At 38.8% G+C, this 26,259-nt stretch overlaps 1 protein-coding gene across 2 annotated transcripts in view; it reads left to right on the forward strand.

Moving 5' to 3' along the window:
- BPNT2 (3'(2'), 5'-bisphosphate nucleotidase 2) overlaps positions 1-25,902 on the forward strand; it is a 34,788-nt gene extending 8,886 nt beyond the window's left edge. Inside the window, exons 2-5 of one of the 2 annotated variants that reach the window (XM_004372579.1) lie at positions 8,944-9,106; positions 9,792-9,887; positions 23,295-23,456; positions 24,991-25,540. In XM_004372579.1, the coding sequence (XP_004372636.1) occupies positions 8,944-9,106; positions 9,792-9,887; positions 23,295-23,456; positions 24,991-25,262 (693 nt within the window). In that variant the 3' untranslated portion in view covers positions 25,263-25,540. Of the gene's footprint in view, positions 1-8,943; positions 9,107-9,791; positions 9,888-23,294; positions 23,457-24,990 lie in introns of both variants that reach the window. The other variant, XM_023727782.1, reaches the window with a different exon arrangement.
- Positions 25,903-26,259: the final 357 nt, after the last annotated feature.

Here is a 26,259-nt window from a genome sequence, read left to right on the forward strand (position 1 = left end):
AAAAAAAAAAAGGTTGAGAAGTTAGAGGGTTGATATGTTGTGGGGTTGTTAGCCAATGTCATAAAACAACATGTGTACTTCTGTTTCATGAGAAACTATTTGTTCTGTAAGCCTTCACCTGAAGTACAATTGAAAAAAAAAAAGACCCCTGTGAGGGCAGGATATTAATCACTTTGTTTTACCAGTGAGATAACTGCAGCTCACAAAGGTTAAGTGACTAGCCTAAGTCACTCCAAAATCTTGAGAAGTTAGAATTTGAACTCAGCAGTCTGATAAGAGAACACATACTCTTAATTGTGACTATGTGTATAGGCCATTGACACCCTTTGCAAGAGCTTGCTTGGTGCTTGACGGAGAAAGCAAAACTGAAAAAGGTGGGAAGTGAGGAAATGGAGACAGTGAATAGACAACTCTTTAAGAAATTGAGCTTCTAAGGAAGGTACCCTAGGTGTTCTGTGGGACTAAGAGAAGGTTTTGTGGGCTTTTGTTTTTTCTTGGTATGTTTTTAAGATGTGAGGCACTAGAGCATGGTTGTTTATAGAGATATATTTGAGAGGTAATAGTTGATAGTAAAAGACTTCTAAAAAGATGAGAGAATAGGATGGGTAGAGGGATGTTTACCCATTTAGCAAATATTTATTAAATGCCTACCCTGTGCTGGGCATGGTGTGAGGCATTATATCAAAAAGCTTGTTTGAATATAATGATTTATGGAGAAATACAGTAAATGGTTGATACCTTCTGTATGTCAGTGTTTTCCAGAGAAACACAACCAATCGGATGGAAATACACATACAGTGAAACCTGTGAGAGCCATAACTCAACAGGACTGCCTTGTTTTTTCCGGATCTCACAAGTTTTCCACCTTTAACAGGGTGTAGCCTTAGCACTTTTCTGTCACTTGTTGTAGTGGAAAATATTTGAGTTTTCCTTCTCTGACAGGTTTCCACCTTACACAGGTTCTGGCTTTCACAGATTTTACTGTGTGTGTGTGTGTATTGTCATTGCTTGCAATGGAGTCCGTTCCGACTCATGGCAATGCCACGTGTGCGGAGTAGAACTCCTCCGTAGGATTTCCAAGGCTGTGACCTTTCGGAAGCATATCACCAGGCATGTCTTCTGAAGTGCCTCTGGGTGAGTTGTACTGCCAGTTTTTCAGCCTATAGTCAAGCACTTAACCACCCAGGGACTCATACCATATACATATACATGTATATATGTATGTATGTATAAGTGTGTGTGTGTGTGTGTGTGTGTGTGTGTGTGTGTATATATATATGGATTTATCTTAAGGAGCTGGCTCATGTGATTTTGAGAGCTGGCAAATCCCAAATCTAGGGTAGGCCAGTGGACTGGAAACTCAGGCTAGATTTGCTGTTGCAGTGTTGAATTTGAAATCTGTAGGGTAGGCTGAAAGGCTAGAAACTTAGGTAGGAACTAATACTGTAGTCTTGAGGCAGAATTTCTTCTGAGAAACCTCAGTGTTTGCTCTTAAGGCCTTTGAACTGGGTGGAGGAGACCCACCCACGTAACCAAGGGTAATCGTTACTTAAGGTCAGCTAACTGTAGATGTTAACCACATCTTCAAAATACCTTCACAACTATACCTAGATTAGTGTTTGGTTATTTAAATTACTGGGTACCATAGCCTTGGCAAGTTGACACAGAAAACTAACTAACTGTTAGACCATCTTAAGGCTTTGACCAAAAGCCTCTTTGACTCCAAAGTAAATGAACTATTGTACTAATACTATGTTTTGGACTCTTGAGCTTTGATGATACTGATAAAGAATAACTATTCTTCCCCTTTCTGGAGCCTAACAAACAAACCTAGCCTAAATACTTGTATCTATGTATGTATGTATTTGTGTGTGTTTATGTTATATGTATTTGTGTACATACAATTAGATAAAATTTATAAACAGGCAAACTGTCTTAAGAACTTATGTATTCAGTAAGTGTTTGATTACTGGCCACTAACATGACTGCCAAGTTAGGTATTATCTAGCATATAGATTAAATATTTTCTACTCTCAAACAATTTTTAACTATTCCTACTATTCTGTGTCCTATTCCCATATCTAATGCTGCCTCCTTTTAATTGTACTTCCTCTTCACATCTGCACGTAACTATTCTTTATGCCCTAAATTATTTCTTAAATTTCCCCCACCTGCTACCCACTTATAACTTTTTTTTCCCTCTCAAATTGCTGGTCCAGTGTTGAAGTTTAGAGGACAATAAACTAAATGGATTCACACAGATGTGTGATTTCTTCTGGTTCTTTTACCTGCTTGGAAGTACTTTGATATAAAAGAGGAAACTGTTAGGAAAGACTTTGTTGGCAATGCGGTGGTAACAACTCCCTAAACTCAGAAACCTGACACTTCCCAAGGCAGTTGTCCACCATGCGGTGACTCAGTGACTCAGGCTGTTGATTTGTGTTTCTGCCATCTCAACATGGCAGAGGAAGAGAAGAGATCGGAGATTGTGTAGAGCTTCCTTTCCACTGCCTCAGCCTGAACCTAATGCATGCCCATGTTTCTTTCCACATTTCATTGGCCAGAACCAGTCATGTGTCTCAGACTGCAAGGGGGTGGGAAGTATAGTCTTCGTTATGCCAGGGGGAGGGGGGAGACTGGATATTGTGAACGCTACAAATGTCTACGCAGGAAGCAAGTTGTTGTTGTTACTTGCTGTCAATTCCAACTCATGACAACCCCGTGTGTTATGGGGTAGAAGTGTATTTTGTAGGGTTTTCTTGGCTGTAGTCTTAATGGAAGCAGATTGCCAGGTCTTTTCTTTTGTAGTACCAATGGATGGGTTTGAACCATCCACCCACTTAGGTTAGTAGTCGAGTGTAAACCGTTTCTGCCACCTAAGGACCTTAGGAGGCAAGTTAACCTAAATAAATTTGTACTTGGTATACTTAGTTGTCAGGTGTGGACAGAAACTGAGAGATGGGCTATTATGTCTGGGTGTAGCCTAGGGTTAACTCACTGTTTTCTAATTTCTGGAAGCTTTTTATTCTCATCCTGCTAAAATCATAGGTTCTCTAAAGCTGCATTTTTCATTCTTACCATAATAGGCTTCTTTGAGAGTGGGTGGCCAGGGGCAGAGGCTTGGCTGGGGCTGGTCTCTGTATGTATGGGCTTTTTGTGAGTGTGAGGGTAATTTCTTCTCCTTTAGTTCCCTGTTGTGGTCTGTGACAGATAGAGATGAGGGAGGAAGAGTAGATTGAGTGGAAGAGGGTTATGAGGAAGAAATGAAAAACCACAGTGGCTTAGAATAATTTTGTCAATGAAGAAGTATTTATAAAATATCTACTTCATGCCAGGCACTGATTTTGGCCGTGAGGATGAGGCTACAGTAATGAAGAACGCTCCATACTTGCACACATGGAACTTAGGTTCTAGTGGATCAAAATAGATAGTAAACATGTAAAGAAATAAGATGATTTCAGATACTAATCAGGGCTTCGAAGAATTAAAAATAATGCCATTTGGAAACAGTAACTTGGGATGCTCCTTTAGACATGGTAGCCAGGGAAGGTCACACTGGGGCAATGTCATCTGAGCTGAGACCTAGATGGCAAGAAGCAGGACATTAAACGTGTTTGAGCAGAAGAGTACAACAAGTATGAAGGCCCTGAGGCCAAGTCATGCTTAGTCCGTTTGAAGGACCAGAAGAAGACCAGTAAGCCAGGAGTACAGTGAATAAGGGTGGAAATAGAGGTTGTTGGATAACGGTTGCTGGGGACAGATCACGTACTTATCTTTTAGATGATGATAAGAAGTCTGGATTTTATCTTTGTGCTACAGCAGGGAGCAGCATGATCTGATGTAGGAAGATGACAGATTGCTGGGTTGAGAAGATAAGGTGTGTAAAGGCATTGCTTTTGTCTGTTTTGTTCATTATTATATCTCAATGTCCAAAACATTTCAGAGTGTATAGTCATTAAATATTTGCTGAATGCATGAATGAATGTACTATTGGGGCAGAGCAATTGAAGGCTATTGTAGGTATCAAGTGAGAGGTAGAGTGGCTTCACTACGATTTTCGTGGTAGACATGAAGCCACATATTTAGAAGAAAGAGACAGAATTTCCAGGACATACTGACTCTTTGGATGTGGAATGTGGAAAAGAATTGAGGAAGATGCCCTGGTTTTGACCTTAGCAATTGTGTATAAGGCTGTTTACTATGGTGGATAGGGAATTTATTAAATTTATAAGTGTGTGATAGTAGTGTGGAGTCTTTGGATGGTGCAGCCCAAAGGCTGGCGGTTCGAGTCTACCCAGAGTCGCCTTAGGAGAAAGCCCTGATGATCTAGTGCCAAAATGGTCAGCCATTGAAAACTATGGAGCACATTTCTACTCTGGCACACGTGGGTTGCCATGAGTCAGAATTGACTTGATGGCAACTGGTTTGGCAGTTTTTTGGATGTTAGTGAGAAGGTTTTAAATAACAGTGGCACAAAAGTGGATTAGGTAATTGTGCTAATGTTCTTGTTCTCTTGCTCCGTATGTTTCTCCCTAACCTGACTCAGGAAAGATCTTTTCAGATACAGTTCTGTAAAGGTTTAAACACAGAAGAAAACATTCTTTGATGGTTATGAGGGTCGGGAGAGAGGGTGAGGGTTATTCCCTAACTAGATAGTAGACAAGCATTATCTTAGGTGAAGGGAAGGACAGCATTCACTACAGGGGAAGTCAGCACAGCTGGACTAAACCAAAGCTAAGAAGTTTCCTGAATACAGTCAGAAACTATGAGGGACAGAGTCGCAGGGGTGGGGCTCTGGGGACCATGCTTTCAGGGGACATCTAGGTCAATTGGCATAACAAAACTTATTAAGAAAATGTTCTGCATCCTGCTTTGGTGAGTGGCGTCTGGAGTCTGAAAAGCTTGCAAGCAGCCATCCAAGATGCATCAGTTGGTCCCAACCACCTGGAGTAAAGGACCATGAAGAACACTAAAGACACAAGGAAAGTATTAGCCCGAGAGACAGAAAGGGCCATGTAAACCAGAGACTTCATCAGCCTGAGACCAGAAGAACTAAATGGTGCCTGGCTAGCACCAGTGACCTCCCTGACAGAGAACACGACAGAGAGTCCCTGATGGAGCAGGAGAAAGGTGGGGTGTAGAACTCAAATTCTACTAAAAAGACCAGACTTAATGGTCTGACTGAGACTGGAGGAACCCCGGAAAGCATGACTCCCAGATTCTGTATCAGGCCAGAACTAAAACAATTTCCGAGGCCAACTCTTCAGACCAAGATTGGACTGGACTGTGGGACATAAAATGATACTCGTGAAGAGTGTGCTGCTTAGCTCAAGTAGATACGTGAGACTAAATGGGCAGCTTCTGTCAAGAGGTGAGATGAGAAGGCAGAGAGGATTAGGAGCTAGTTGAATGGACATGGGAAATCAGGAGTGGAAAGGAGGAGTGTGCTGTCACAGTATGGGAAGAGCAGTTAGGATCACATGACAATATATAAATTTTTGTATAAGAGACTAACTTGAATGTAAACTTTATCACTTAAACTACAACAATAAACAACAACAAAAAACAAATACTGTTCTGTGATTTGTTAGCTTATACTCAGTTAAGACTATATGGAGAGCTGACTTGAACTCAAGACAAAAGCCTCAATCATAAGGCTTAGTAGTTGCCAGTCAGATTTGGCACTGCTGTTTTTGTAAACTACAGAACTGCGGAATCACGGTTTTTTGGTTTTTTTTTTAATTTCATTTAGTTTGTTCTGTGAATTTTGCATGGTCTTACTACAACCTTCATTCATCTGAAGTAGCCTCACATTGTCACTAAGTGTGTGGGCCAAAATGTTTCCCAGTGCCACACTGTCTTAATTATCCTACCATTAAAATAAGTCTTGGTATCTGGTAGGGAAAGTCATGCCACCACAATGCTCCTTTTTTTTCCTCGCTCACCAAAATATCATGGTTTTTCCTGGCTTTTTGGTTTTCCATGTAAATTTCAGAAATAGCTTGTCCAGTTTCCATGAAGGAGGAAAAAAACCTGTAGGGAATTTAATTGGAAGTACATAAAATCTGTAGCTCACTGACAGGAGAATTGACATCTCTCTTAGTTATCTAGTTCTGCCATAGCAAAAAATACCACAAGTGAGTGCTTTAAAGAACAGGAATTTCTCACAGTTCAGGAGGTTAGAAATTTGAATTCAGGGTGTAGCTCAAGGAGTTCCTTCCTGGAGTTCCTTGGCATAGCTAGTGTCTGTCTCCCCGCTGTGTGTCTCTGTGTCTAATCTGCTTTTTATAACTCAAGTGATGAGGTTTAGGACCCACCCTACAATGGTATGACCTCATTAACATAAAAGAAAAACCCTTATTTGCAAACAGGATCACAGCCACAGGTATAAGGATTAGGATTTCAATACATATTTTGAGAGGACACAATTCAATCCAGAATAACATCTTTACCATTTTTAAAATCTTTCTATCCATTAAAATGAGATCTCTCTTTGTTTAGGTTTTCTTTCATGTCTCTTAATAAAGTTTAATTTTTTCCATGGTGTTGTTGCACGTCTTTCCTAGATTTATTTCTGGTACTTTATTTCAGATGTTAGTTTAAATGGTTTCTCTCTTTCTCTTTTTTTTTAAGTAAATATTTTAAATATTTGTTGCTAGTGTTTGGAAGTGCAATTGTTGATAAATATTCATCTTATATCTAACAATTTGCTATAGTTTCTTGTTAATTCTTTATTTGCAAGAGCTTTTGGATTGTCTCAATACTCAGTCATCAACTGCATATTATGGTTTTGTAGCTTCCTTTCTAATCCCTATACCTCCCATAGTGCCCACCCCCATCCCCTTTAGCTTACTGTAATGCCTTCTGCACAGTGTTAATAGAGGTTATGTCTCTGTTATGGCCTGCAAGGTCCTTCATCATCCAGCCATTACTGCCATTACTCTCTGACCTCATCTCCAGCTCCTTTCTTCTTGGTTCACTCTGAGTTAGCCACCCTGGCCTCCTTGCATTCTCTGAACACACCAGCCACATGCCCACCTCAGGACCCTTACATTTGCTAGTCACTGGACTAGAATGTGCTTCCCCCAGGTGCTTGCCCGGTTTCTTCCTCACTTCCTTCAGATCTTCACTCAAATATCACCTTTCCAGTAAGGCCTTCCCTACTTGCCCCCCTTTTTTTTTCCTCTTTTAAACAACTTTTTTGCACCATATTTTGCGTATAATTTGCCCATTTCAAGCGTACAATTCAGTAATTTTTAATAAATATGCTAAGTTGTACAACCATCACCATAAATCAGTTTTGGAACATTTTCATCACCCTAATAATGTCCCTGTGCCCATTGACTGCTAATCACTATTCTCACTCCCTGCCCCAGGTAAGACACTGATCAATTATCTGTCTATAAATTTGCCTTTTCTGGACATTTTATATAAATGGAATCAGAATGTGTGGTTTCTTGTGTCTTGCTTTTTTCACTTAGCAAGTATTTTCACTTAGCAAGTATTTCACTTAGCATCAGTATTTCATTTCTATTTATGGCTGAATAAGAGTCCACTGTATGGATATATCACATTTTGTTTTTCCATTTATCAGTTGATGGACATTTGAGCTGTTTCCCACTTTTGACTATTATGAAAAGTCATAGCTTCCCTATCTTGAAGAGTAACCTTTCCTCTCCAGCAGCACACTTTCTCTCCTTCCCTGCTGTATTTTTTCATTATTTACCACTATCCAGCGTACTATATATTTCGCTTATCTTGTTTGATGTTTGTCTCCTTCACTAGAATCCAAGCTCCATGAAGACAGACATTTTTGTCTCATGTTGATCACTGTTGTACCTTTGGGTCCTAGAACTGTGCCTGGCATATGCTAGGCAGTCAGTAAACATTTGCTGAATGGACTAAAGGAATGAACGAATTGGATATTTACATAAAATGAACTATTTTATGATTTAAGTAGTTTGATGTTAATTTCTGGAATTTTACTATTTCTAACCTCCTCTGTAATAATTTATGATGTTTTAGGGTACCTTCCAGAGACTTCTGATAGTTGTGAGATTTTTATCATTAGTGACTTTTTGTAGGAAGAAAGGCCTAGCAATCTACTTCCAAAAATCAGCCAGTGAAAACTCTGGATCACAATCGTCCCATCTGCAGCCTATCTTGGGGATGACGCAGGACCAGATAGCATTTTGTTCCATTGTACATGGGGTTGTCATGAGTCGGAGCCTGACTGGAGCAGCTAACAACGAGTGACTTTTTACTAATGTGTTGTCAGTGCTCTGATTACTGTGGCAGTATAGTATGAGGTCTAGCCATGGTATCACATGCTGCATAAACATGGTGACCTACCTGGACAAGGGAGCATGTCAGAAAGCACAGAACTCCAAAGTCTATCCTGTGTAAAGTGTTCCTCTCTAGCAGAAATCCACATTTGGAAGACATTTTTCTTGTGTCTATATATTATGAAGTGGTAGAGGAAGTCTTTTGATGAGGCAGTATTGAATAAAATGGCTTATGTCTCTGATTTAGTTTCTCTGTACTTTGGATTATTTGTCTTGTTTGGTGGTTAAGAGCTCTGCTGCTAACCAAAAGGTCAGCAGTTTGAATCCACCAGCCACTCCTTCAAAATCCTATGGGGCAGTTCTACTCTGCCCTGTCAGATCACTATGAGTCAGAATTGACCTGATGGCAACGGATTTGGTGGTTTTTGTCTTGTTTAGTCAACAAGTGAATATTAGATTGGGCAGTATTTGATGACAAGATGTTGCTGAAATTTCTTTTGTAATCTATTTTCATTTTGCAAAAACAATGCCTCACAATAAACAAAAAGTATTTCCCTTTTTATAATTTGTGATTTTATCTGAAATGTTGCTTTTGTGTTTGCTCAGGTGGTAATTTTTTCCTTATTTTTAAATTTTTTAACTGCTGTTTTTGATGCAGATAAATACTGAGGAGCATGTGGATGCAGCTGATCAGGAGGTTATCTTATGGGATCATAATATTCCTGAGGATATCCTGAGGGAAATAACTACCCCGAAAGAGGTACCAGCAGAAAGCGTTACTGTCTGGATTGACCCACTTGATGCTACACAGGAGTATACAGGTAATTTAAAACACTGATCTCAAACTTTAGATTGCCGTTAAATGTTGGAGAACTAGACTCCCTCTCCCTCTCCAACCCCCCACCCTCTCTGAAAATGCAGGTGGTATATACATGAAGGTAGATATTTTGGAAATCCAAAACAACTTTTCCAATTAAATTTTAAGACAGCTGAGTTAATGCACTGGGGTGTGAGACATTTGAACTGGATCAGTGATGGTCAGCCTCTCCCCCACCCCCACCCCCCATCCACTGTATTATGGCCCACTCCTGTCAGTGACAGTGGCTCACTCTGTCACTGATTGTTTCTTCAGGGAAGGGGAGTTTTCAACAATAACATTAGGAAGGTTTCCACTGGACACCCATTTATTGAGGAGATTTATTTAGCCAGAATACAATATTTACTTGAGATATTGAGAATTTAGGTTTTATTGCATATACATTTGACCTTGAAATTCAAAATAGTCAATTCCTAGGCACTCAGAAAGCAAGTAAGTAGCAAAACAGAATTACTGTCCTCACTGCTGTCTTAAGCTGGCTCTCATCAGTGGACTCTCATCAGTGTTTGAGGGGACTGTTGTCTAAATTTCATCTAAATAAATTTTAATGAAACAAAGTATATCATTGTATCCTGAATTTGTACTTTGTTACTTTGACAATTGTGTAATATTTTTCTTTTTGTTCTCAGAGGATCTTCGAAATTATGTCACTACTATGGTGTGTGTGGCTGTAAATGGCAAACCTGTGCTAGGAGTAATACATAAGCCATTTTCTGAATATACAGGTATGAAATATACTAGAACTTGCAGGAGTTAACATTATTGAACCATTTGTCTATAGTGCTTACCATCATACGGGAATCTCAACTGTGACTAAGTAATTATTAAAGTCCAACCACTCCATGACGTCACCTTATTGCCTGGATACAATGCGGATTTTAATATTGGTACTGATGGTAGATGACAAAGCAAGGCTTTCAGAACTTTCTTTAGGGAATAGAAATGGTGTTGAAGATGAGAGCCTTTCATCGTGGTGGGGGTTAGAGTTGGGTACAGACTCCGTAGCAGCTGAGATCTTCTCTGTTTCTCTCATGCCGTTGTTGGGGTTGAGGTCTAAGGCTGTTATACCTTGTATTCCATGTGGACCCTGTGGTTCAGCATGCAATTGCTGTAGCCAAATCAGCTGTCATACCAGAGCTTGACGTGGTGGTGGTTGAGAGTATTGCCAGCCTCAGCATTAAAAGTGGAGGAGTTGGTGTCACTGTGAAATTCTCAAGAGTCAGGCTAATGCCTGTGTAGCCCAGGATACCCTTCAGAGCGCCTTAGGACCCCTTGCTTCCCCACCTTGTTGGTAACAGGTCAGATCCGCGATGGTCATGCTGGGAATGGGGTATGGAAGACTGTGCCAAAGAGCTTCCCATTCAGCTCAAGAGTGACCTTGCCCATAATCTTCCTTGCTAGTTCTAAGAGATACAGGGATGGCATTTTGGCAGCACCACAGCCATTACTCTGCATGTTGACAGAAGGGCTAGCCATGGTCTTCTCGGTGGCATGATGTTGTAGACTGTGGTCACAAGTCCACAGTGACACCATGAGTTGTGATGGGTGGGGGGGAGCAAACAGTTAATGATATAGCAGTATTGCTGACAGTTTTAAGGGAATTGTCATACTTTTCATTAGTTTGTTGTTGTTAGGTCCTTGAGTCGGTTCTGACTCTTAGCATTCCTGTGTACAACAGAACAAAACACTGCCCGGTCCTGTGCCATCCTCAAAATCATTGCTGTGTTTGAGCCCATCATTGCAGCCACTATGTTGGTCCATCTCGTTGAGAGTCTTCCTCTTTTTTGATGACCCTCTGCTTTACCAAGCATGATGTCCTTCTCCAGGGACTGGTCCCTCCTAATGACATGTCCAAAGTATGTGACACACAGTCTTGCCATCCTCACTTCTAAGGAAGCACTCTGGCTATACCTCTTCCCAGACGGATTTGTTCGTTCTTCTGGCAGTCCATGGTATATTCAATATTCTTCACCAACACCATAGTTCAAAGGCCTCGATTCTTCAGTCTTCCTTATTCATTGTTCAGCTTTCCTATGCATATCAGGTGATTGAAAATATTGTGGCTTGTAAGGCACCCCTTACCCAAAGTGACATCTTTGGTTTTCAACATTTTAAAGAGGTCTTTTGCAGCAGGTTTGCCCAATGCAAATACGTCATTTGATTTCTTGACTGCTGCTTCCATGGATGTTGATCGTAGATCCAAGCAAAATGAAATCCTTGACTTCAGTCTTTTCTCTGTTTATCATGATGTTGCTTATTGGTTCAGTTGTAAACATTTTTGTTTTCTCTCTGTTGAGGTGTACTCCATACTGAAGGCTATAGTCTTTGATCTTCATCAGTTTCAGTGATTCAAGTCCTCTTCACTTTCAGCAAGCAAGGGTGTATCGTCTGCAAATTGCAGGTTGTTAACGGATCTTCCTTCAGTCCTGATGAAAGAAGAGAACCCTGATGCACACCTTCCCTGATTTTAAAACACGCAGTATCCCCTTTTTCTGTTGGAATGACTGCCTCTTGGTCTAGGTACAGGTTCCACATGAGCACAGTTATGCGTTCTGGAATTCCCATCCTTTACAATGTTATCTATAATTTGTTATGGTCCACATAGTTGAATGCCTTTGCGTAGCCAATAAAACCCAGGTAAACATCTTTCTGGTATTCTCTGCTTTCAACCACAATCCATCTAACATCAGCAGGGATATCCCTAGTTCCATGTCCTCTTTTGGAATCTGGCTTGGATTTCTGGCAGTTCCCTGTTGATGTCCTGCTGCAACCATTTTTTAATTGTCTTCAGCAAAATTTTACATGGGTGTGATAATAATGATATAGTTCGATAATTTCAACATTCTGTCAGGTCATCTTTCTTTGGAATGAGCACAAGTATGGTACTCTTCCAGTAGGTTGGCCAAGTAGCTGTCTTCCAGATTTGTTGGCATAGATGAGTGAGCACCTCCAATGATGAATGCATTTATTGAAACATCTCAGTTGGTATTCCATTAATTCCTGGAGCCTTGGTTTTTGCCAGTGCCTTCAGTGCATCTTGGACTTCTTCCTTCAGTACCATCAGTTCTTGATCATATGCTACCTTCTGAAATGGTTGAACATCAGCCACCTCCTTTTGGTATAGTGACTCTGTATTCCTTCCATCTTCTTTTGATGCTTCCTGCATCGTTCAATATTTTACCCATAAAACAAAACCAAACTCGTTGCCATTGAGTCAGTTCCGACTCATAGCGACCCTCTGGGACAGAGTAGAACTGCCCCCACAGGGTTTCCAAGGAGTGACTGGTGGATTCCAACTGCCAACCGTTTGGTTAGCAGCCTAGCTCTTAACCACTAGAATCCTTTAAAATTGTAACTTGAGGCTTGAATTTTTTCTTCAGTTCTTTCAGCTTGAGAAATGCTGAGCGTGTTGTTCGCTTTTGGTTTTCTCTACTCCAGGTCTTTGCACATTTCATTATAATACCTTACTTTTTCTTCTCAAGCCGCCCTTTGAAATCTTCTGTTCAGCTCTTTTACATCATCATTTCTTCCATTCACTTTAGCTACTCTGCATTCAAGAGCAACTTTCAGAGTCTCTGCTGACATCCGTTTTGGCCTTTTATTTCTTTCCCGTCTTTCTGATGACCTTTTGGTTTCTTCATATATGATGTCCATGATGTCATCCCATAACTCGTCTGGTCTTCGGTCATTTTTGTTAAGTGCATCAAATCTATGCTTGAAATAGTCTTTAAATTCAGGTGGGATATACTCAAGATCATACTTTGGCTCTTGTAAACTTGTTTTAATTTTCTTTAGCTTCAGCTTGAAATTAGACATGAGCAATTGATGGACCGTTCCGCAGTTGGCCCTTGGCCTTGTTCTGACTGATGATATTGAGCTTCTCCATCATCTTTTTCCACAGACGTAGTTGATTTGATTCCTGTGTATTCCATCTGGTGAGGTCCACGTGTATAGTCGCCATTTACGTGGTTGAAAAACATATTCACAATGAAGAAGTCGTTGGTCTTGCAAAATTCTGCCATGCAATCTCCAGTGTTGTTTCTGTCACCAAGGCCATATTTTCCAACTACCAACCCTTCTTTTTTTCCAACTTTCACATTCCAGTCACCAGTAATTATCAACGTGTCTTGATTGCATGTTTGATCAATTTCAGACTGCAGAAGTTGGTAAGAATCTTCAGTTTCCTCATTTTTGTCATTAGTGATTGGTGTATAAATTTGAATAATATTTGTATTAACTGGTCTTCCTTGTAGGCATATGGATGTTATCCTATCACTGACAGTGTTGTACTTCAGGATAGATCTTGAAATGTTCCTTTTGATGATGAACATGGTACCATTCCTCTTCTATTTGTTATTCCTGGCATAGTAGACCATATGATAGTCTGATTCAGAATGGCTAATACCAGCCCATTTCAGCTTACTAATGCCTAGGGTATCAATCTTTATGTGTTCCATTTCGATTTTGGCAACTTCCAGTTTTCCTAGATTCATACTTTGTGTGAACATCCATCAGAAATATGGGGCAAAGATGATGAAATAACCCTTTTAGCTCCACTCTTCTCTAAGATGATGAAGTTCCTGATTGTGACAGTATGCACTCTACCAGTGTTGAGAGCAGCCCTGATGACCAGGTAGAGTGATTTGAATAGTGTCCCCCAAAAAATTCATGTCCACCTGGAACCTCAGAATGTGACCTTATTTGGAAATAGGTCTTTGCAGATACAGTTAAGGTAAGGATTGACATGAGATCATACTGGATAGTGCGGGCCCTAAATCCAGTGAGAATGTAAGAGGCGGCAAAGGATGCAGACACAGACACAGCGGGAAGAGGAAGATGGAGGCAGAGATTGGAGTGATGCTTTTACAAACTAGGGAATGCCAGAGTGCTGGTTAACTACCAGAAGCTAAGACAGTCATGGAATAGATTCTCCCTCAGAGTCTACAGAAGAAACCCACACTGCTAACACCTTGATTCTGGACTTCTAGCTTCCAGAACTAGGAGAGTATGAATTTCTGTTGTTGTAAGTCACCCAGTTTGTGGTAACTTTGATGGGAGCCCTAGGACATTAGAATGCAGGCATCCTGTATGGTAGTTTGCTCCGGCCTTCTCTTGTTGTGTCTCCTGTGCAGCTGACACAACACAGGAGGCTGTCTGTCAAGTGGGGAGAAATAGATGGGTTAATTTTGGATCACTCTAAAAGTAATTTATTTGCTTTGCAGAAAAACCTTGGATTACAAATCCTAGCTCCTCTGAGATAGGCTAGACATAAATTTGATGTCTCTGCATTTCAAAGCCAGATCTGCTTTGTGCTATCTGACCTTTTATCTCCTTTTGGTAATTTAGATAGTCTTTAAAGTTGACAATTTGATGAACTGCAAAAGATTTATGTAGTTGCTGTAATAATATGCCTTAAAATTAATTACATAATTACTTTATGATTTGTGGATTGTTTTCACGGATTTCTTTTAATCTTTACTAAATTGACCAGGATACAAATTAGGCTGCTGTAATAGACACCACAATATAGAAGGTTGAACAAAACAGCTTGTCTCTTCACTAACAGCCTGTATGCAAGCAGTCCAGGGCTGCTAGGGCAACTCCCAGGACAGGCACACAGGCTGCTGTTTCTCATTTCTTTGTTCTGCTAATGTTTTTTTGTCCTCCTCTGCATGATTCCGGATGGCTGACCACTCCATCCACACGCCACCCAGTGGAGAAGTTGAAGAGAGAGAAGCAGAGGACACTTCCCACTTTAGTGGACTGATCTGGAAGTTACACACATCACTCACCTTACATCTCACTGATCCAAAGTAGCTAGAACCCCGCTGCAGGGGAGGTGAAGAAATGCAGTCTTTATTTTCAGTGGCCACCTAAGCTAAAATACAGGGATTCTCTTACTGAAGGAGCAAATGGAAAGTGAGCATTGGAGTACAGTTTAGCAATACTGCTATCCTTGGTATAGGCCTGTATGGGAGGAACACAGTTACTGTTAGTACTCTCATTTTCAAGTGCCAGAATGAGACTTAGGAATTTGATACATTCCTCAAGATCATCCAGCAAACCTAGGGGCAGAACCAGCCCCAGAGATTTTGTACAGATCAGTGTGTCACACTGCTTTCTTAATAGTAACTCCATAATTCCTAACATTTGCATAGTGTTTAACAATTTGCAGTATACTTAATGCTGTCTCATTTGAACCTTTCAGTAACTCTCTGTGACAAGGAAAGACATTGTTAGTGTCTTTTTTTTATAATATAAAACAAGAATTATAGTGACTTTTTTTTTGTTTTAATAAGGGAAAGAAGAAATAGGCATAAAAAGGTTAAGTATAGGGCTTAAGTCTTCTGGAGCCTTCTTTCATTCTTTTAACACTGTCCTTCATTGCCTTCTCTAGGTCAGTTGAGATTGCATTTAGCTGCGTGTAATGTAAATGCGATTGCAGTGGTTAAACAAGTAAGGGACTTCTTTTTCTCACATAACAAGAGAGCCAAAGGGCAGGGCTGGCTCAGCGGCCTTATACTTTTAAGGACCTGCTTCCTCTCTTTTTGCTTTGCAATCCTTAGAATATGGCTTTTGTTTGCATGCTCACAAAGGTGACTGCTTCCATTTACCATGACTCTTCTAAGACAGGAAGAAAGGGAGAAGGAGAGGGACAAAAAGAGATCTCTCCCAGATATTCTTTTTATTAGGAAAACAAAAACTTGAAATTATCCATTAAACCTCTGCTATGGAAACCCTGGTGGTGTAGTGGTTAAGTGCTACAGCTGCTAACCAGAGGTCAGCAGTTCAAATACACCAGGTGATCCTTGGAAGCCCTATGGGGTAGTTCTCTGTCCTGTAGGGTTGCTACAAGTTGGAATCGACTCGACAGCAGTGGGTTTGGTTTTCTTTTTGGTTTTATCTCATTGGCCAAATATCATATGGCATCCCTTAGCTACAAAGGCACTACTTCAAAGGGAATTGAAATTCTGTAAAGAACCTCAGTAAGGGAAGTGAGAAATTTTGGTATTGCATAAGCAAATAGATTTACATTTTACTTGGTTTCCACATCTGTTCATATGGGGTGGTTGGGGCAGAGGTTACAAGAGAAGAATAGGGATAATAAAACATCCAATTTTAAAAATCTTTATTCCATAAGAATATATATTTCCCCAGTAAGCTTACCATCTTAAAGAAGCCAAAAGTCTCTGATTTAGGATCCAGTTGTGTTCCAAAAGTGTCTTTTTAGTTAGTAATGAGGTAGACTTGCCCAGTGTACTGGAGCATAAAGATGCTTGCCAGTTAACAAATACTCTGAAAGAATCAATAAGCCTATAATAATGTGTAGGTTGGCCTTCCATTCCTGGAACAATGGTTTGTTTGGCTTATGCCCTCCTTTTGGACTGTTATTTTCAGATCTAGACTGTATATTGATGTTGGCAAAGTACCAATTGTCAAGTGTTGAATGTTTACCAGATTTTAGCTATATTTGACCATAGAGGGAACTAGATATTACAGTTATTGGCAGCAGTTGGGGCAAAGCTGATCAAAATTCTTATCAGACTTAGAGTCATTTCTGTGAGTTTGCAATTCTTAGAAACAAGAGATACTTGGTTAGTATTTAATGACCTAATGTATAAATGTATAAGTAAGTCTAGTATATCTACTCATGGAAACTTGTAGCTATTAAAAATAAGTTACAACATCTGAACTGTGCAGCAGTATTTTAAAAAATGCTTTATAGTATTAAAAGAAAAAAAGACAGCATATAAAAATTTTAGTATGTTTAATATGATTACCACAGTAGGAGTCAGAAAACAAGTTTATTGGGGAAAAGACTTGAAGAAAATATGCCAAAATACTAACAGTATTTAGCAAAATTATTATAATACTTATATAATAAACACAATCTGTACAGTTTAATGATTGTTTAATGTTAACCCCTCTTAGAAGTAGTTTAATAAGGCAAAATAAATACATAGTATACAATAAATTAAAATCTATGAACATAAGAGAATTAATTTTAGACTGAAAAACATGTCAAGAAATTTTTGCTTTTTAAACTTTTATCTTTAATAATCTGTAACTTTGATCTTTAATAATCTGTAAAATTTTTAGGGGAAGTAACTCAAAAGCTTTATTCTGTTAGAATCATAAATGCTATGATTAAAATATCCATAGTTGGGAAGTATGCGCATTTAAATCAGCTAAATATTATCTTCGTTGGTGGAAAACTCAAACTAAACAGTCGCCGTCGAGTCAATTTCAACTCATAGCTACCCTACAGGACAGAGCAGAACTGCCCCTTAAGATTTCCAAGGCTATAAATCTTTATGGAAACAGACTACCACATCTTTCTCCCAGGGAGCAACTGGTGGCTTCTAACAGCTGACCTTTCGGTTGGCAGTGGAGTGCTTAAACACTGTGCCACCAGGCCTCCTTGTCACTGTTGGAACCTGGTAAGAATCCTCTGGCCCTCAGTCATGTGCTTTGATGTGTTCTTTTTAGCAACAACCTGTTGACAAAGGAAAGGTTCTATATGTGTCTGTGGATCTCTATGATTTTCAAAAAATAAATATGCCAAGAGGTCTTAAGAGATAGAGACAAAGCTCACTGTGAATAGAGTGAAAAAGTGGTACAGATTCTGCTAAAAATCTGTCTTCAAGGTCATCATGATAGTAGTTCATCAAGGAGCATCAGGTCGTCTTAAAACCCTCCTTTAAAGCCTGGTGAGAGAAATGTGCAGACTTGAGCATAGAAATTACAGTGCAGATACAATGAAAGATACGGAGATGAGGGAAGAAAGGATATAGAAAATGTGGAGAGAGGAGCCTCAGAGCTACTGCCAAGCCTTTCTTAGAGTAGTCAAATATGTTGCAGGTCATGGGCCAGCCAGAGGGTGATATCATATAAAAGTCATTGTTAAAACATAAACTGTTGAGAAGAAATATAGGGCCCTTTTGACTATTACAGGGAAGTCACTGTATATGTAAATATCTAGCACTTATATAGCAATTTGTATGTGCCAGGTGCTGTTCTAAGCACATAATACATAATTTTCTCAACTGAGAAGTGTGGACACCTATTCCATATAAGTAATTGAAATACTGTACCAGTGTGCTGCATATATACTGTATACTCCATAAATGATAGCTGTCATGATTATCATTGTCATTGTCACTGCAGCAAAGAATGAAATAATAATAACTTCCCTGAGGTCCCACAGATAGTGGTTTGCATTCATATTCTGGCCTTTTAGGTTCAGTGCATGTTTTACAACATCATTCTGCACTGAGGAGTATTTGAAATTTGCTTAATGTTGTCCTGGGACTCTATGTGTAGGGTCCATGTTATTAGATATATTATGCTAAATAAAGGCCTTTTTGTACCTTTTACAATGCTTTCATGGTAAACACCCTGAGTGCTATAAATTGTGTGTTGTGATACATCCTCTTAATGTTGAAACTCCAGTATATGACAAAGTACCAACCACTTTTTATGTCCTACTGGGCTTTTTAGCGTATCTTACAAATAGAATAACACTTTTTGTAGCTGCTATTTTACCTCATCACTATTACCTCATCATCAGTAATTTATATTTATCTAAGGACCTACTTTATTTTTTAAGGCACTTGAAATAATTATGTCCAGGTAAGTGTTATGACTGAATGCATTGAGTTTATATATTACATGAAATATATTTTAAAAAATATTAAGAGACTAATTCTTATCTAAACTTATTCTGGTTGGCATCTACTGAAATGTACTATTTTTATTCTCTTATGCAATACTGACCTCTAGAGATACAGCATTGTAAATTTACTTCTTAGAAAAACCGTGGTTTTTGAACATTTGTAAAAAGAATTTAGGTCTTTTCCTCTTCCTCATTTTTTTTTTAACTATTATTTTGAATAATTTCAAACAAATTTAAAATTATAATCAATACATATATACTCTATCTGTATTTAACAGTTGATAACATTTTTATATGTTTGGTTTTTCTTGGGAGGGAGAGGCTATGTACTTTAAAGTAAATTACAAGGATTATGAAATTTACCCCTACATACTTCAGTGTGCATCTCTAAAAAGTAAGGACATTTTTCTGTGTAAGTACAGTACCGTTAATACACTAGCAAAATTAACAGTTATTCCCTGATGTCATCTAATCTTCACATTTCCCCAGTTGTACCTAAAATGGATTTTCCAGCTGTTTACTTCAGATCAAGATCCAGTCAAGTCACGAACATTGCTTTTGCTTGTTGAGTTATTAAGTTCTCTTAATTTAAAAAAACCTCCAACCCCCCTTTTCCCCTGACATTGACCTGTTGAAGAGACCGGGTTGGTTGTCCTATAGAATGTCCCACCTTTTGGATTTGTGTGATTGTTTCCTAGGGTATCGTGTGACTTTTTTTTTTTTTAAACCTTGTTTTTGCTACACAAAATTTAAATTATATTTAAAGCTTTGATTGGATTGAGGTTCAACATTTTTTGTCAAGAATATGTTGTAGTTATTCTTCCTATGCCTCATTGTCTCACTACTAATGATGCAAAGATGGTTAAGGTGGTCCTAACTTACCTATCAGTTATAAAATTATTTGATTCCCTTGCTGCCAGAAAGTAATCTGAAGAGAGATTTTGGCACCATTTGAGATCCAGTTTCTATTAAGCCCTTCACATAATAGTTTTAAGATCTATTAGAAATATTTTAATATGTGATTCTCTAATTCTGTTGTTTCTTCTACATATATTAGCTGGAATTCTTCTATAGAGAACTTTCTCTGTTAACTGGAGTTGTTTACCTCAAAGTATAGTTCCTACTTGAAATAGAAAGGCAGGATAATTGTTTCATGCTTTGCCTTTAATGTGTTCGAGACAATTAGTTACTGTTTTTTCAGTAAATGTGTTCTCCGGTTGCTCACTTTTACTAATACCCTTATATATACTTTCTCGTGATATATCTTTATATGGTTGTTTTTTCTTTAGACAGTCTCTGTTGGTTGTCTAATATGAGCAACAATAAAATTAGCTTATTTTAGTTTTCTTTTTGACAACCATTTCATTTTAGTCAATCTTATCTTTTTTGGTGTTTATCTTTCTGTTCTTATTTAACTTCTGCTATTCAGCTTGTCAGCTTTTAATATCCTTTGACTCTCACTAATCAACTATGAGGTAACACCCTTTACTCCCTGTTCTTCTACCGTTACTCCCATCTTTGGTTTCCTCTTAGATCCATGGTTAAATTTACTTATTGCTAATCAACAGTTCTCTTGCTGAGGGCTCCCCAGTCATGTCTTGGTTGAATAGCTTGTCCCCTAATAGATTACTTAAGAAGAGCTAGCTCATGGATGTGATGTTACCTGAGTTCTTAACATGCTAGAAACTTTTTCTATAGTGTACTTGAAAGACCTCTTGAATAGTTTCAAATCTCTGGTTCACCCTTTTTTCTTGACTGCTTGTAAAAGCTGTTGAACTGGTGTATGTATGTGTGTTCAATCTTGTTGGCAAAAAACACTGATACTAACTTGATTTTTTTTTTTTTTTTCCTTTGTAAGTGACTTGATCTTTTTGCCTAGGGTGCCAAAGGACTTTATCTTGAAAGGCTGGTAACGTAACTATGCTACATCTCAGAGTTGACCATTCTGGATAGATTTGCTAGGTACATAGTATATTCTCTCATTGCTTACATTTAGGTCCTCCTTTATTTCAGAGACAGTTTCTTGAGTCATTACTTTAAAGATTAGCTCTGTTTTCCTATTTCATTATTTGCTTTTTCGGGAACTCCTAATGTATGCATGTTGACTCTTCTTTCACTGGCTTCCATATCTCTCACTTTCTCTCCCATCTGCTTGTTTCTTTTTCTTTGCTTTTCTAATTGTTTGCTATACTTTTGTGTAACCTGTGATTTAGTCCTGTTTCTGCAGTAATCATGTCCTTTTCTTTTTTCAGTTCCTTTCTTTTGTTATGTGAGTTCCATTTCACGTGTATATCTTTCGTCCATCTTTTCTGAATTGTTGCATTTCTGTTTCATAACATTCATATTGTCAGTTGTTTACTCTTAATCATGTGTTATACTTTTCCTCTGCTTCATGGAAATTTTGAGGTAGCCTGAAATGTTTGGATCTTCATTCTCTGCTTTTCCTTATATCTTTGAATGGACACTGCAGCTTTATATTTTTTATTCATATTTGGGCCAGCTCCTGTGGAATCAGTGGGAGGATTGTGACAAGAAGGAAATTGGTGTAACTTTGAGTTTTCTCAGTTCAGAAGCTTTCTTTCTGTTAGTGAAGGGAATGCCTTGTCTTCAGCATCTTTTTGTTTTCAGGTTTCTTCTAATTTCCTTGATCATCCTGTCTTGTTTCAGTAGGGCCTTTTTCTCCAACCCCTTCTCTAGTTACTGTCTTCCAAATTGTCTCTCCTGTTCCCCACCCCATCCCTGCAGTGTTTTCTCAAGACAGCACTTTTGGTCTCAGATCTTCTCCAAGCTTCCTCTTGACAGTCTGTTGCCATATAATAGGCCCACTTTCAGTAGTTCCTAGTTAAATTTTCCTTCTGGGGAGAAATCCTAGCTGAAATTACCTGACTTCTACCACCCTGTAGAGTTTTCTGACCTCCTGGCACATCTGACCTCTTGCCACACTGGGGTGGGCTCCAGCCTTGTTCTGCTGATCTTCGCTGGTTACTCCCAGCTTTCTCATAAATTCATGCTCATAGCCCTCCTCTGTCCCCTGCTAACTGTAGGTTTAGCTTCCGGGAGTTTTTATTTGTTCTCCTTGCTGCTCTGTATGGTTTTGAAAAAAAGTGTGAGAGGATCCTGGGAGACTGTCATCATCCTTGGGGAACTCAGAAACACAAACCCTGCTGAATTTTTATTTTTTCCTTCATCCAGGAGAAAGCTGGTAATGAAGCAGCTTTCATTGCTAGCATGGTAGACTGTATTTTATACCACCATGAGCGAGCACCAGAACAACAATCCAATTAGAAGAATTCTGAGGAAGTTGTAGTGTAGTCAGTGAAGAAAACTTCCAAACTAAAAAGACATTTCAAGCCATCTCAGGGGTACCCTCTTCCTTTGAAACAATTTCTGTTCTCTTTTGACATCTTTTTGTACTCCTTTGATAAAACAAACAAGTAAAACTCTCTTACCTCTTTAACTGTTTTATGTTTCTAAATCCACTTAGGAACTTGAGCCAATATGCAGATAAGTGAAACCATGAACGTAGAGGAGAAAAATCAATTTTAAAATCTGAATTATCCAGGAAGTTAGTTGTACATATATCATAGATTGGGTTTCCTGGGAAATAGCATCTGAGATGGAGATGTTTATTGGGGAGTGCTGTTAGGATCAAATGTGTGAAAGGCGAAAGGAAGTGGGGTTGGGTGCAGGAGAAGTTGGATTGCAGTGCAATCCCAGTGTAGTCTCAGGTGACACCTCACAGGGAGCTCTGGAGCCAAGGCGCCCTTAAGCAAAATGGTGAATAGTCATTATATCTGGCTGGACAGGATTATGTGGGATTTTTTTTTTTTTAACTTTAATACATACCTATTTTAATGTAAAAAATGTAAACATTGTTTTGTATTCAGAAAAATATAAAGCTTTCTCTTTTGGAAAAAAAATGCAAATCTGTGAAAGAGCATGTTTTTTCAGTCAGTTGGTACTTTCAGTTCTGAAGACTCTAACATCTAGTTTTAAAACCTATAGTGTCTCCCTGTCCTAGTCTCTTAGTGCTGCTATAGCAGAAATACCACAAATGGGTGACTTTCACAAACAAATTTATTTTCTCACAGTTTTAGGAGTTTAGAAGTCCGAATTTAGGGTGCCAGCTCTAGAGGGGTTCTCTGTCTGCTCTGGGGGAAAATCTTTGTCTCTTTCAGCTTCTCTTCCTCAGTTCCTTGGTGGTCTCTAAGTGGCATCAGTCTTTCCCCATCTGTGCTTCCTTGTCTCTGTGCCTCATCTGCTCCTTTATATCTCAAAAGTGATTGGTTTAAAACACGCACTGCACTGATATGGCCTCATTGACATAACAAAGAAAGTCCTATTCCCAAATGGGATTACATCCACAAGTTAGGATTTACAGCACATATTTTTGGGGGTCACAGTTGAATCCATAATACTCCCAAAGTTATTAATGGGTATTATTTTTGCTTTTCAGCTTGGGCAATGGTAGGTGGTGGTTCAAATGTGAAAGCCCGCACTTCCTACAATGAGAAGACTCCAAGGATTGTTGTGTCCCGTTCCCATTCAGGAATGGTCAAACAGGTTGCTCTTCAGACTTTCGGAAACCAGACTACAATTATACCTGCTGGTGGTGCTGGTATGTTCCTGCTCACTTCCGCTCACACGGAATGTTACCAGCAGGGTCCAGGCTTGAGTCAGGAGACTAGCTTGGTTGTCCCAAGCAGGGAAGAATGTGAGAATGGAGAATGTTCTTTAAAGGCAGGCCTGGTTCCTAATTGGTAACCTTGAGGGTGGGTTTTCACTCGCAGTGGCCTTCTTATAAGAAAGAAGGAGTCTCACAATGGTGATGCCCGGACCCTGGAATAGCACAGAAGCATTTTCCCATCAGTGGTGTGCCATCAACGAATGCTTCATATACAGTGTGATTACCAAATAATTGTCCCATTAGTTTAACTGTGGGGCTGTTGGGGAGGAGAGGAAAGATCAAACTCATTAGGATGCTTTTTATGGCAGAAAGATGCCAGGAATCTCCTAGGACTGTTAGGATGGCTGATCTCTGGGTTACTTTTAACACCCTGAACTCCACAGCTTGTCCCAAGGCAGCACCATGGCTGGGATGAACCAGAGTGTCTAGTGCCTGCCCAGCTTCATGTTGATTCTGTACCAGTGTATACCTACATGTATTAAGTCGGCAGTCAGCAGGCTTTCTGTAAAAGGGCCAGGTAGTAAATACTTCAGGCTTTGTGAGCCATGTACAGTCTCTGTTACATATTATTCTTTGATTTTTGTTTGTTTGTTTACAACCCTTTAAAAATATAAGAACCATTCTTAGCTTGAGGGCCGCAGAGAAAGAGGTTAGGGCCTAGGTTGACTCGCTGTTGTTTGCTGACCTCTGTTATGAGTGCTGTTCATCACGACAGACGTTTTAATCCAGATAAATAGCAAATTATAGTCAGAAAACATTTGTGTATGAAAACCTTATCAACACAGTAATAAAAAGAGAAGTAAAGCTTATTAACTTTTAAGCCTAATAATTTTAATATGTTGGTTGCATGTATCTGTCTTCCTTCATATGACTTCATTGTTTCCTTGTAGGTTTTCTGTTAGGTTAGCTAGTAATGTCCAAAATACCAAGAATGGATTAAACTAGATTCTAGACCCAGTTTCTTCTGCATTTGTTTTATTATTTTATTGTTTAAAACCCACCTTGTTAATAAAAGGACTTAAATGGTATTGTTACTGTTTGTTCTCTCCATTCAAATCATCCTGCCTCGACATTAAAGTGAAAATTATGTGTGTTTAGCTTCAGTATATGTCATTCCACAGAAATGACACATACTATGTTTCATTCCATAAAAAGCAACCAAAACCAAAAAATAGATTTAAAAAGTTACAGGCACATGTACTTGGTTATACTTGAGACTAGCTTAATACGTTTACTTTGCAGTGTATTTTTGCTCATTTGAGTTTAATGTCTGTGCTGTTACTTTTTAAAAACCTTTGTATTTTGAAATAATTTTAGATGTAGAGGGCAGTTACAAAAATAGTACAGAGACCTCCTGCTCACCCCTGCTGTTACATTTCACAGTGTAAGCTGCTTTCTTAAAAAAGTAAGTTGCTTTCTTAAAATCCTGCAAACAGTAACCAAAATCCTATGTTTGTTATTTTAGGTTATAAAGTTTTGGCACTCTTAGATGTGCCAGATAAGAGTCAAGAAAAAGCTGATCTGTATATCCATGTGACATACATCAAGAAGTGGGATATATGTGCTGGCAATGCCATCTTAAAAGCGCTTGGGGGGCAAATGACTACCCTGCGTGGTGAAGAAATTAGTTACACTGGTTCCGATGGCGTTGAAGGGGGACTCCTTGCGAGCATCAAGATGAACCACCAGGCTCTGGTCAGAAAACTCCCAGATCTGGAGAAGATAGGACACAATTAGCATAACTGACTGCAAGGCCCAGCTCTTCCAGAGCCTGAACCTCCAGAAGCTTCAAGGGGTGTTTCTATGCGGAGACTATGCATGGTTAAGGCCTTCCGAACTTTTGAGTATTTATGAAGCATCAGAGACTTATTTTCCCTGTAATAGGATGCAAGATCAGGGAGAATGGGTTGCTTTGTGTCTCAAGTATTGTCTTTATTTTTGAGACTATTTTCGTACAGTTGTCATACACAAGGCACATATATATATTTGTGAATTAAAATCTATAGCTGAGTCTACATGGTTATGAGTCACCATTTTCACACAACATCATGAATCTTCACTATTAGTATTTTCATAAAGAATTTGGCTGAAGAAAGGATTGATTTTGTGTAGATGTTTAATATAACTTTATAATTAAATCTCATTGAAAATAAAGTAATTGGGGATTTTTACTCCTAATTTGGATGGAAAGCACAAGAAACCACACATCCATTAATATGCAACAAATGCTCTGTTACTGAGTGTTTCTTATGGATTAAAATAGAAAAAAGCTTAAATGGATTTTTTCTTTGAAAGTTTAGTAACAGATTCACCAGCTAATAGAAAATATAGATATGATGGTTTGCATTGTATTGTAATTTCTGTGTGTGTGGTTTTTTGTTTTAGCTTTTTTTTTTTTTTTTTTTTAAACAAAATGTGTTTAAACCCACGGGTTTAACATTTCTGCCATCTTGCTCATAATTTTCATTTTCCCTATGAAAGATGCATGGTTCCATCTGTCTTTCCTTCTCGACCAACATTCAGTCTTTATCCTGCAAGGTTTGGTTTAAGGTTTCAGGGCTAGCACTAGGGTTTTGGTACATTTTCTCATTAGGAATAAGATATACTATAAGACAATATAAGAATATGAATGATTCTGTTAATTGAAAGTTACTTGACATTACATGAATGGAACTAGCTTTCATTATTTTCAAAAACACAAAATTTAACTTTGTTTTAGTACTTGGGAAAAAAA

This window comes from Trichechus manatus, unplaced genomic scaffold, assembly GCF_000243295.1.
Source record: "Trichechus manatus latirostris isolate Lorelei unplaced genomic scaffold, TriManLat1.0 scaffold00018, whole genome shotgun sequence".
In the NCBI taxonomy this organism is placed as follows: domain Eukaryota; kingdom Metazoa; phylum Chordata; class Mammalia; order Sirenia; family Trichechidae; genus Trichechus; species Trichechus manatus.